Source organism: Mus caroli, unplaced genomic scaffold, assembly GCF_978045245.1.
Source record: "Mus caroli unplaced genomic scaffold, Mus_caroli_1 scaffold_11, whole genome shotgun sequence".
NCBI classification, from domain to species: domain Eukaryota; kingdom Metazoa; phylum Chordata; class Mammalia; order Rodentia; family Muridae; genus Mus; species Mus caroli.
The window spans coordinates 106,812,427-106,824,723 of record NW_028227266.1 but is presented as its reverse complement, the minus strand read 5'-3'; the positions used below and the strand labels follow the sequence as shown (position 1 = coordinate 106,824,723).

The 12,297-nt window shown below is 50.4% G+C and overlaps 1 protein-coding gene across 11 annotated transcripts in view; it reads right to left on the bottom strand.

Annotated features, from left to right (window-relative positions):
• Cdhr4 (cadherin related family member 4) overlaps nt 1-12,297 on the bottom strand; it is a 35,139-nt gene that overhangs the window by 21,906 nt on the left and 936 nt on the right. Inside the window, exons 4-19 of one of the 11 annotated variants that reach the window (XM_085828004.1) lie at nt 12,135-12,220; nt 11,238-11,342; nt 10,551-10,654; nt 10,234-10,370; nt 9,854-10,037; nt 9,602-9,755; nt 9,292-9,385; nt 8,839-9,042; nt 8,619-8,758; nt 8,232-8,382; nt 7,926-8,146; nt 7,566-7,708; nt 6,839-6,895; nt 6,643-6,763; nt 6,405-6,435; nt 5,725-5,902 (exon numbers count right to left, since the gene is read on the bottom strand). In XM_085828004.1, coding sequence (XP_085684130.1) covers nt 5,847-5,902; nt 6,405-6,435; nt 6,643-6,763; nt 6,839-6,895; nt 7,566-7,708; nt 7,926-8,146; nt 8,232-8,382; nt 8,619-8,758; nt 8,839-9,042; nt 9,292-9,385; nt 9,602-9,755; nt 9,854-10,037; nt 10,234-10,370; nt 10,551-10,654; nt 11,238-11,342; nt 12,135-12,220 — 1,988 coding nt within the window. In that variant the 3' untranslated portion in view covers nt 5,725-5,846. Of the gene's footprint in view, nt 1-5,724; nt 5,903-6,404; nt 6,436-6,642; nt 6,764-6,838; nt 6,896-7,565; nt 7,709-7,925; nt 8,147-8,231; nt 8,383-8,618; nt 8,759-8,838; nt 9,043-9,291; nt 9,386-9,601; nt 9,756-9,853; nt 10,038-10,233; nt 10,371-10,550; nt 10,655-11,237; nt 11,343-12,134; nt 12,221-12,297 lie in introns of those variants that run through there. The other 10 variants (XM_085828005.1, XM_085828007.1, XM_085828008.1 and 7 more) reach the window with 10 other exon arrangements.

Here is a 12,297-nt window from a genome sequence, read left to right as displayed (position 1 = left end):
ATGTTTGAAAGATGTTCTATAAAGCTAGGGAGAACCTAAACTGGACTCTGGAGATAAGCGATGGAGGTAAAGTAACAGAATCCGGAACAAGGACAAAGGTCGAGACACTCAGCTGGCAAGAGGAACTGGGGAGTAAAATACATATGGAATGCTGAGCAAGCTATTCAGTTAGTGGGTGCTAAGGATAAAGCCTGGGGACATGGGCTGGCGCTGCAGGGCAGCAACTCTTTGGATGCTCATCAGGAAATCAGAGCTCATCCTATAATCCTGTTTCTTTCTCTTCTTTTCCTTTCTCTTGAGACAGGGTTTCTCTGTGTAGCCCTGGTGTCATAGAATTCAATTTGTAGACTATGGTGGCCTCAAACTCAGAGATCTGCTTGTCTCTGCAGCCTGCACCTGTGACTTCTGATCAGTGTAGAATAACCACCATCTCTGATCCTAGCTGTTAATAGTTTAAAAGCGCTAAATCAGCCCACGCCTTTAATCCCAGCACTTGGGAGGCAGAGGCAGGTAGATCTCTGTGATTTCAAGGCTAGCCTGGTCTACAGAGTGAGTTCCAGGTCAGTCAGAGATATGCAAAGACACTGTCTGAAAAACAGAGAAAGAAGGGGCCAGGGAATGGGGAGGTTGACAGAGGGAAGGAGGGAGGGAGGGAGGGGAGCTGGGCCAGGCAGCCTGCTAAGTGTACACCTAAAGTAAGGATGACAGTGACTACCGAGTTTCCAGAACAGCCTATGATACACAAGGAGAACCATCCAAAATAACCTAGAGTGCTGAATAAGTGCTCAAGTTTACAAATGAATTATGCAAAGACAGAGACAGAGGACCTGGTCTTCAAGATGCAGTACTTAAAATACCCATCACAGAAATGATGCTATTGTCTTTGGATAACCGTTGAACCTAGCATGATGCTGTATTCATATTCATGAGCTAATAAAAGCATTATAAGAGTGAAAAGTTCTCCTGTATTATTATTTTCTTGGGACAGCAGTCCTAAGATAGGCTTAGACCAAGGAGAAACTTTAATGGGCACTTGAACTCCCTAAGACTGTACACATTAGTCAATGCTGCCAACTTGATTAATAGTCTCCTTCTATATCACTAAGAGATCCAATACCCAAAATGAAGTAAGAGGATTAGAGTTTGCTATTTTAGCAGAAAGAGCAAAAATGTAAGTAACCCTGTGGATAATTTAACCCCCCCAGCCCCCCCCCAAAAGCAATAGGAGCTGGTCGTGGGACAACTCAGACTTTAGCATCTCTCTCCCTTAATAACTATCCAAGAAACTTATTTCACCAAGGCTAAAATTTTATTAATCATTCAAAAGATGAAAGAGCAATGAAATACATAAATATTACTCAAGTCCCCTCTCCTCATAACTTGCTGCCTCGGCCGGCTGCATCCAGCCCCCGTCTCCCAAAGGTATCATCTCCAGACCAGGGTGCTGGTCTCTCCTAAAATTAAACGTTCAGAGGTGACCTGATCCTAACAGACATTACGAGCACACCTCCTGCTTGGCCTCCTTAATCGTCTTTTGTGGGTTTCATATGACGACAACATACAAGACACCTGTGTGGCGAACCTAAGGGACCCTGGGTAAAAATGTGATTTACAGCAGCCAGGACCCTTTCTAGAGCTGCATACTCTTTTGGGGATTGCCAGCCCCGCCTCCATCGTAAGCCTGGCTCGCTGTTTTCATCAAGCATCAACAGCTTTCAGCTCTGCTTTTGTCTCCAGACAGGGTCTTGCTAGGTAGCTCTGGCTGGCCCGCCCGCAACCCATGGCAATCCTTATCCTTCAGCCTAGCGCATGAGCTCCAATACCCTATTTCAGTTTTTGTTTTTAATAGTCCCAACACTCCTACGTCTCCTAACGGACTGTCTCTTTAAGAGACAAAATTAATCAAATCATCATCATCCTTATCCTCCTAAACCACATACTCCAAAAGAAGTGGTTGGTGGTCGAGCACCCAACAACTTATACCCCAAATAAAACTCAGCCACTGTGGACATTTAGCTAGGTTCTTCAAGAAGCAGTAAACAGTGAGCCCTGAAGAGCACGGAAGGCTTCCGAGGGATCTCGGTGGTGCCAGGCAGAGGATCATCGCCCTACCAAAAAGCACAGGGCCCCGATACCACCCTGCTTGGCTCAGAAGGCATTTTAGGCCTGTTTCGTCTCATCTCAGTCTCAAGCGGCCTGAAAATTTACTCGCAGGAGTGTGAAATCTTAAGAGCGACGTAACGTTTATCGCTGATTTGGAGGAACGTTACGGCCGGGAGAACGAGCTGGCAGCAACCACGTCTCAGCACTCCGGGTCTCAGGCACCCAGGGATTCGGTCTGAAAGGCAGGTTTCCCGCTACCCCGCCGGCCGGTCCCAGGGCTCAGGGCTCTCCGACCTCCACCCGGGCTGCCCACCCAGCCTCCGTGTCAACCTCATCTGGGAGGCTCGGCGGAAGGCCAACCAGGATGCTGGAATGGTGTTCCAGTGATGCTCGCCCCAAGTCCCGACCCTACCTACGCGCGCCAGCAACAACCCCGCGCCCGCCGCCACCCTCGCCGTGGGTGTCGGGCGGGTCTTTTGGCCCGACTCCTGTCACTCACCGGCCCGACTCGGGCAGCGGGCGCCCAAGGCTCCCCACGGGAGCTGGGCCCCCCTGGGCCTCCAGGTCTCGGCCCGCCCCCTGGCAGGCGGCGCAGGTGGCTGAGCCCCGCAGCAGCGGCCCCGCACCGGCCGCTCGGTCCAGCTCCTGGCGCTGCCCACTGGGTACGGATCAACAACAAGATGGCGGCCAGCCGAGGGGGCGGGGGCCGGGCGTCATAGTAACCAAGGACAGCAAAGAACCCGCCCCTGACTGAGGTTATCTCCAATCAACAGCCTCTCCTTGGGACGCCTGAAGGAGTTCTTCGCGTTGATTCGTCAACTGTTCCGTCAGTCAGGGCGTGCCTCTCGTGCAGAATGCCTGGGGCACGTGACTGTGACGGCAGGAATTGACGCATGCGCGCCATTCTCAGGTTTGCTATCAGCGGAGCTTTTAGCAGCGATGGGGGATGCTGGAGCGCCCTTGGTTTTCTCACCTGCGCAATCGTTTCGGTTTTGAGCTGGCAGCGTTTATCATCTTCTCACACACACTTAGGGAATGTCATCGGTACGGTATTTGCTTTGTCCCCTGCCTCTGTGCTTGGGATCGTCCCTAGTTAACTGGTGAGGAAACTGAGGCGCAGAAAAGAGCCTGAGACAAGGTCACACAGTCTTAGGAAGTGGTGGCGATGGGTCTTTCTACTCTTCTAGCTCAGGAGTTAGTGTTTTCTAAGCGTCTCCCAGCGTTGTCTCTCACCAGTCCCGAGGCACAGCCGTCTGTGCCACCTCTTCGGATTTGGCTTCCCCTTTCCCCGGCTTATTTTGCATAAGAGTTCAATCTGCAACCAGCACCAGTCTCAGCACCTAGTGACCGCTCTTCTTTGCCTCAGAGCACCAGCACCGTTAAGTTCCTGTGACACAGTGTCTTTTTGCCCTTGGCTATCATGATCTATCTCCAAGGCAAACTATGAGTCCAAAAATGGCCATCCCTTGTTCTCCATAAGTAGACCCCTAACCCGGGGCTTTTGGCTTCAAGGTTAGGATACATCACAGCACCTGGTCCCACACCAAAACGCCCTAACTCTGAGAACTTTGAGCTTTAGCTTCTCTTTAGTTGCTCTGTCTATAAAATGAAGATGAACAAGAAACAGACTTAATAAGCTCTTAGAGTAAGCCAAGGAAAAACCACTTATAGCCTCTCAGGCTGCTGAACCTGAAGAGTCTAACACTCTTCTTTTGATAGGCACCACATTAAGAGAGATGGTTCAGTGGTTAAGAGTACTTGCTGTTCTCCCAGAGAACCTGGGTTCTGTTCCTAGCACCCACATCAGCCAGCTCAAAGCTTTATGGGGATCCAACACCATCTTCATGGGCACCAGCACACATGTGGCATATATTCATACAGACACACATACATATAAAAAATAATTTTTAGAGTTTTTCTTAGGCAGAGCATGGCTGTATACACCTTCAATCCCTTGAGGGGCAGAAGCAAGCCAATCTCTTGACTTTGAGGATAGCCTGGTCTACATAGTGTGTTCTAGGCCAGCCAGGGCTACATCATGAGACCCTGACTCTAAAATAATAAAGCCCAGGTCATTTTTCCCCCCACAGAGGGCATTCATATTCTTCCTGGGCTTAGGGTGCCATAACTGTTCCAAAATGGAGATTATCCAATTTTCTGATAGGGTTCAGGCCCACAGAGCTGACAGAAGGGGAAAGACAGAGATAATGTGACAATAGCTGGGCCATGGTGGCTCACACCTTTAGCCACAGCACTTGGGAGGCAGAGGCAGGTAGATCTCTGAGTTTGAGGCCAGCCTGGTTTACAGAGCAGGTTCTAGGACAGTCAGGGCTACACAGAGAAATCCTGCCTTGCAAAACAGAGAGAGAGAGAGAGAGAGAGAAGAGAGAGAGAAAGACAGAGAGAGGCAGAGAGAGAGAACTTGAAGCTAATATGGTTAGTCATACCCTCTATTCAGACAATAGGATCTCTTGGAGATAAACATGACGCCAGGTTGAGCATGGTGTCAGCACTGCACACAGTAAAATCTGTTCTCCCGGCTGTCACAAAACCCCTGGCTAAGTGCAACAACTTAGATTCGCACAGGAAGAGCTAAGCAATAGAGAGACTCAGGGGAAACAGATACAAAGCCACGGGTTCAGCATCAGAAAGAGGCTTTCAGTAATCCAGGAACCAGGAATGGCTAAGCACAGATTCTCTCGTCTCTCCCATCAGGAATTCCAGCTCCTTCCCAACAAAACCTCTCCACACAGGACCCTCAAAACCCAACAATGTTGAGCAGCCCAGAGAGCCCCAAAATCTGCAGTATATTTTAAGAAAAGTAAAAGCTAGGCACGATGAGCCTTACCTGTCTTCCCAGTGCTGGAGAGGGGAGGACAGGTGGATCCTGAGCCTCACTAATCATCCAGCCTAGGCTACTCTGTGTAGCCTACACTATCTCAACGTAGGGAGGGGACATGATATCTGAGTTTGTGTGTACACAAATGTACCAGTTTCAAGCCAACCATGTGACTATAATCCCAGCACTCAGGAGGCCAAGGCAAGCATGCAAGCTCCAAAACAGCCCAAACTACAAAAGTAAACCATGTATTTACAATAAAATGTTGCCTGGAATGGTGATGAACACCTTTAATCCCAGCACTTGGAAGGCAGAGGCAGGTAGACCTCTGTGAATTCATCAAGGCCTGGTCTTCACAGTGAGTTCCAGGATAGTTCAAGGTTATGTAGAGAAACCTTGTCTCAATAATCATATTTTTTAAAAGTTTTAAAGCAAGTCTTACTGGGTATGGGTAGCACACGCCTTTAATTCCAGCGCCGAGGAGGCAGAGGTAGGGGGATCTCTGTGAGTCCAGGCCAGCCTGGTCCACAAAGAGTTCCAAGCCAATCAGGGCAACACAGTGAGACCCCCGTCTCAAAGAAGAAAAGTAAATTTCTCCAAATAGACAGGTCAACTGGAGACCCTTCCATCACTGCAAAGATAAGAGCCTCTTCTACAAAGTATCAGCCACTGTCAAAACACGAAACGCTTTTTCAGAGTAAAGTCATCCATCTTACTGTTCCACAGGAGGTGGCTCTTGCTCCAAGTGACAACCAGGAAACACAGATCTCAGAGCTTCTCCCACACAAAGATTACAAGGTGGGCAGTGTTCTGTTTGCCGTCTTTATTACTAAATTGGTTTGGAAATCCAGGCTATGATCATGGGAAAAGGGAACTCCCCACAGAGTAAAGCAGCTACTCCGCCTCACAGCCAACGCCGGGCTCCCGTGAGTGTGTTGAACAGGTAATCTCTCCCCATACCTGAGCCCAGATGGGCAGGAGAGAGGAGGGAAGAAAAGATGGCTGGCTTCAGCAGTGTCGTCACCCCTTGCACAGTGACCCAAACTTATCTCCCCTTTCCCTTCACAGCAAAGAATCCCGAGAGATTTGACTCAAATGAACAGAAAGCTAGGAGACACTAGGTCCTCTAGAGCAGCCAATGTCAGGTTAGTCAGCTATAGTTCACTGGTGAAGCTGGACTGCGTGGGGAGCTCTCCCCTTATCACCATCTCCCTTCCCCGATGAGCTGAGACAAGACTAGGTCTGGTTGTCACCTGGCCCAACTGGTGCTTAGCAAAAGTTGCCTAAAGGGTGAAGGGTGACCGAGAGTTCATGGGGGGTGAGAGAAGAACTCAGTGCAAACAGCAGTGCTGGATGCTTGGTGGTGGCAGCAGTAAAGAAGGAGATGGGTAAAGGGAGGGGGACATTCTGGGAAAGGTTGAGGGCCCAGGCAGAGAACAGGTTATGAAAAGTAGAGACTTACGGACATCTTGGGCTCTGCCATCAAAATGTTGCTGAAAAGAAGAAAGGGGCAGAGTGAGTGGAACCTTGCCCATGAGGAGCAGATGTGAAGGCCCATGCCCACCTGCCTGATCTATCTTGGTGGTGGTGTGGGCACTCACAGGGGTAGCCACTCCCAAGCAGGAAGGCAGGCATGGCAGGGATAGGAAGTACCCTAGAGCAGCCTCACTGCCCTCAACCTGAGCTGTGACTTGGCATACCAGGCTCATGGCAGTTCTGGGTACCTGGGACATCTCTATTCTTGGTGCCTCCATTTGCATCTCAATAGATCCTTCATTTCCCTGGATGCTATAGAGGATTGGAGTAGAAGTACAAGATGAGCTGGACCCCAGCCTGAGTTTAGGAGATGGATTCCCAGGCATAGAGGTAAACCTGTTTACCTCTACAGAGACTAACCTGTTTAGCAACTGAGCTCTGGCTGGTTTGCTTGGTGCCTGTAGGGACGTGGCCAACCTAAAAGGCCAGAAAGAAGAAGGAAGGCCAAGAAAGTAGTAGGCCTTTTAACACCAAGGAGTAATATCATCTGTCCCTTTATAGTAGAAATGCCTAGTACCCGCATGAGATGTCCACACTGTTATCTGTCCTACCCTGGGCTCGGAAACTTTGTCTACTCTTCAGAAGCAGAGTAGAAATAAGGTAGAAGGGGCTGGTGAGATGGCTCAGCAGGTAAGAGCACCCAACTGCTCTTCCAAAGGTCCTGAGTTCAAATCCCAGCAACCACACGGTGGCTCACAACCATCCGTAACGAGATCTGACTTCCTCTTCTGGTGTGTCTGAAGACAGCTACAGTGCTACAGTGTACTTACATATAATAAATAAATCTTTAAAAAAAAAAAGAAAGAAAGAAAGAAATAAGGTAGAAGACAGGTGTTGGGAACAGTGGTAAATGTCAAACTCCGAGCCAGCCAGCCATGGCCATCCAATTCCAAGACTGGACCCCACCGATGATGGAGACCACTCCCGGTGACCCCAATCTGAATACTTCTGGAGAGACAGTAGCCGCCTTCCTCGGTCTGTTTACCCACCTAAGTTGGCAGTGTCATCCAATATTGAGTAAAACCCCCTAATCCAGCCAGTGTCTGTATGTAGGCTAGCGAAGAAGGAAGCAGAGATAGGAACCTACCCCCGGAGGGTCCTGCTGAGGAGCCAACCCAGAGCCAGGAGGAGAACTGCACCAGTTGCTGTCAGCACTACCACAAACCAGGGCTCTGGCTTCCAGAAAGCCTCTACTTCTGTCACAATCAGGGGTGTCATTGTTGAGGACACCTGAAAGGAGGGTCACAGACTCACCACTGCCATTGGCAACCCAGCTTTCAAATTCCCTATGGAGTAGGGTACCTCACACCCCTGATTTGTTTTTGCATCTAGCAGTCTTCTCAGAATGTCTTCTCTCACAACTCCACCTTAAAAAACCAGGCGTCTTCATCCTTCAAGATCCTCTCTCCCAACCTGAGAACCCCCAAGGGGTTGAGAACCCCCTCACTGTGCTTTGGTGGGTGCTGGTGGCCACCGTGCTGGCCTTCCAAGGAACTAGATGCACAATGATGGTGGTCGTGGTGCTGAGGTAGGGGATGGAAGGGCCCACATCTGCAACATGGATCAATAGCTCATAGGTGCAGGGCTGCTCTGGCCATGGAGGCCCCAACACAGTGTCATTGTACACCAGGATGGCTCCTTGCAGTCTAAACCGGCTCTGGCTATTCCCTGAAAGCAGAGTAGTAGGAGAAGAAGGTATTATTAACTTATCCTGACTCTCGCCAACAGCTTAGTGACCCCCACATATTCACACCTCCCACGATGCTGTAGGAGAGGGTCAAGCGCTGTGGCTCTTGTGGGATCCAACATGACACCTTAGTCACCTCCATGCTATGACCCATGGGAGTGTAGATAGTGAGTTCCTGAAATGGAGGCTCACACTCGGGGGCGTGGTCGTTCACATCCTGGAGAAAGGCCACCACATTAGGAGAGACGACAGCCCATTCCTCAAACTCCCAGGCTAGCCCATCAGCTTTCTTTGTAAACATTGAGCCCAAGTGGCAAGTAACAGGCTTTAATGTTTTCCACAGTAAGCCCCTCCCCCCAACCAGCCCCTAGGAGAAACTAAGGCTTCTGCGGGGGGGAAAAAGCAAATGGCCAGAGGGAAAATGGTCTTTCCTAGGCCTTGGAGGTCATTTACCTCAACCTCAATGGTTATGGCACATGAACCTGATCGGTGACTGTTGAGGTCCCAGTCTTGACTGTGATCAATCAGCAGAATGGTGATCTTGTACAACCTCTGCTGCTCATAGTCCAAAGGCCCCAGGAGGTGAAGTTCTCCTATAAGGGATGATCAAAGCTTTAGCCTGCAGAGGCAACTCTGGCCCTATCCCTCCCTCCCAGCCCTGGGGTTTAAGTACCACTCAGACGATCCACAGCAAAGGTGGAGGGTCCACCAGAGATGTAGTACTCGAGGCTGTTATGAGGGTAGTCCATATCCGTGCCCACTATGGAGCCCAGCAGAGTGTGGGGCCCTGCGTCCTCCCGAACCCGGAATGTGCGTGGGACACAGGCTGGGGAGAACTCGTTGACGGGTGTCACCATCACCAGCACTGGAATCTCAGCTGGGGACCACTTGGTAGTTAAGGAGATGGCCTGAGGTACCCAGACCTGCCCTAGGGGGTCTTAGTAAGTAAACATGGCCATATATTGGAGGGAAGGTTTTCTGTGGCATGGTGCCAGTCTCAAGAGAGACATCCGAGGGTTCTTAAACTGAGACAATCCTGAGGGAAAAAAGCTGTGTCTTGGGGATATAGTGGAGGTGGACAAAATAGCCTTGTTCTGAACGTTCAGGCCTAAGTATCGTCACTCACTGGTCATTTGGGGTTGACCACCATCGACCACCAAGATGGAAGCTGAATGATGGAAGCAAGCCCCAGGTGTGTCACAGTCCAACGTAGCATTCACCTGGCCAAGGGGACCAGAGAGTAAGATGAAGTCAGGATCAGGCATGTCAGGGTGCCTCAAACCAGGGTGTCCACAGATAGCCTACCTTGACCCAGTTTTCCAGACTGCAGGCTGTCTCCACAACCTTACTCTCACCCCACCTCCATGCTCTCAATGCCAACAAACCTTGGCCCTCCCACCTTGTCTGCATGGAGTCTAGGAGTGTGTGTTGGGCACCTCTAGGATTCTCTCACGAAGACGGAGGCTGGCAGAGTCAGGAGGGCTGTGGAACCGCAGCTGGTAGTCGAGGGGGCCGCCTGCAGAGTCTGGGTCAACACACGTGAGTGTGTCTAGCACGGTGCCCACGAGTGAGGTCTCTGGAATTTGAGTCCTGGGAGTAGAGGGCAGGTGGCAAGACAGGAGTCTGGACCAATGATGGGCTAGGGGATTTCACTCCAACCAGCCGGGACATGGCTTCCGGGTACTCACACCAGTAGCGCTGGATGGCAGCGTGGGGGCCACTGGTTTACCGCGCGCACGCTAACCGTGAGATCGAACACCGCACTGGCCCAGGGCCGGGGCCTCTCAAAGGCCCTCACCTGCAGTTTTGTGACCACGGCGCCCTGAACGCGAGCCAAATCCAGGGGTGCGGTGGTCCTCACTACCCCGTCAGCTGAGAGTGTAGAGAGGGTGTAAGAAGAAACAAACCTCTGTTCTGCCCCAGGTTAGTCCCACTCGATCCTGGCCATTCCTGCCTCTTCCTCTAGGATCAGGGCTCTGAATCCAAACTTTCAGGAAGGAGCCACATCTGTGCCTCGCCCTTTCCCAGTTAAGGACATCTTCGATACCCACCCCACTCCTTCCCTCACCTTGTCCAATAGAGTAGAATAAACTGGGCCTTGGGGAGATGATTTCATAGAATAAGTTGAATCCCGTAGCTTGGACCTGAACCACCTCGCTCCCAGGAACCAGATCCTCTGAGATGGTAACGCTCTGGGCCTTCTGTCTGAACCAAAGGTTGAAATCTAGCTCCTGCGTGCAACCAGCAGGCTCCCCAGGCCCTTCCCAAGGGCTCCCTTCCTATAGGAGTTAGGATGGCCAGCAGCCCTCCAGCCTACCCCAACTATTTCCCTGGGGGCAGATGCAGAATCCTCCAGCGTTCATTCCCAGGGTAAAGGAGCCTTACAGGAAGGAGACTTGGCTGGAGGGTGCAGGCAAAACCTTCACTGTCAGCATCCCTCTGCAGCTTTGGTTTTTTCCGAAGGACACTGAAATCTGCAGCTGGAAGGTCTGTCAGTGTATACAGGACAGGAAGGAAATCATGTCATGTGTCCACCACTATATCCACTCCTAGTCCTCCCTTCAAATAGGCAATTCTCCTTGGGACCTCTAACAAGGGAGTGTGACTTACCACTCTGTTGACAAGTATCCCTTTGAACCCTACTATTCTGGACCACCAATTCTTCCAAGTCATTCACAGCGTGAATACTGGATTAGAGTTTCTAAGAGCCAGTTACTAAGAGGGTGGAAGGGTGTTTGTTTCTCTGGTGCTGTGGATGGAACCCAGGGGACTGCAGAAGTGACTCTTTTAAAGGGGAACTTCATCCTCACTGGCTACCTTACCCAAAGCTTTTTCCCTCCAAGTTTGATTGCCATAAGCATTGCACTATCTGTTAGAGCACCTGTGAGGTCCCAGAACCACAGACCTGCCGATCTCAGCATAGAATAGAGCCGAGCCAAGAAGACAGTCAGCACAGGAAGCAAGCGGTCTGGGACAAGCTTATCAGTAAAGATAGTCAAAAACAAATAATTTCCCACAAGATGGTGCTTCTACCCAATCCATAGACATCCCCAGGTCCAAAGCCACGTTTACCTTTTGAGCCTGGCCTCTGAGGCCCTGGGATGGTGCCCGCAGCAATCCCTGTTCATCAATGGAGAAAGGCCCGGGGGAAGGGTTTTGGGCACTGGTAATGTTTATCTGACAGGACAGAGATGTTAGTGGTCCCCTCCAGTCCCCAGCATCCCAAGTCTGCCTGTCAACATCCTTCAATAATAACCCAGGAGACTGCTGCTTTTGTTTGACTGTTCTGTACCTAGGCTAGGCCTTCTGCCTTCCACTGTGATCCCTGGCGCTGATCCTCAACTCTGCTAAAACAAACAAAACCAAATACCCTTCAGGGTGTTTTGTTTGTTTGTTTGTTGTTTGTTTGTTTTTTAAGCAGAATCTCTTAACGTAACCCTGGCTGTCTCGGAGGCAAACAAGGAAACGACAGTAAGAAAAACCTGTGAGTTGGCTCAGGCCTTTGCTGCCAAGCAGGAACAGTCTGAGTTTGACCCTAGGAACCCACATGGTGGAAGGAGAGAAACAACACTTAGATTGTCCTCAGAACTCTATATGCATGGCATATACCTGTGTGCATACACTCCAATAAAATGCATGGCATATACCTGTGTGCATACACTCCCAATAAAAAAGGGGGTGGGTGGGGTGGGAAGGAGGAACACTGGTCTTTCTAGCATTACCAAAGTGATTTAAAAAAAAAAAAAAAGTGGTCATGGAGAACTTAGAATACATAGAACTCATAAGATTTTAGTCCCTACGGTAAACTGCTATTGTTGCTGAGAGGCAGCCCTTAGTGGCTCTATCCAGGAACATGTATAATAGAGAGGCTCAACTGACTACTTCAGGGTCTTAAGAGTTTGTGCCTGGGACAGGAGCAGAGCTCTCCTCCTACATCCTGTCACTCACTGCCCCGTGTCCAGAGCTTACCTGGGCTCTCTGGACTCCTGGCAGCAACAGAGTGTACACCAGGGCCCCGGGTGTGATGGTCTCTGGTACATAAATGAATTCCCCAGCTGTCCAGAGAGGAGGTTAGGGAAGCGCGGTTGAGGGCATATTCACCTTTCTTCTCCCAACCCGCTGCTCCTAGCCT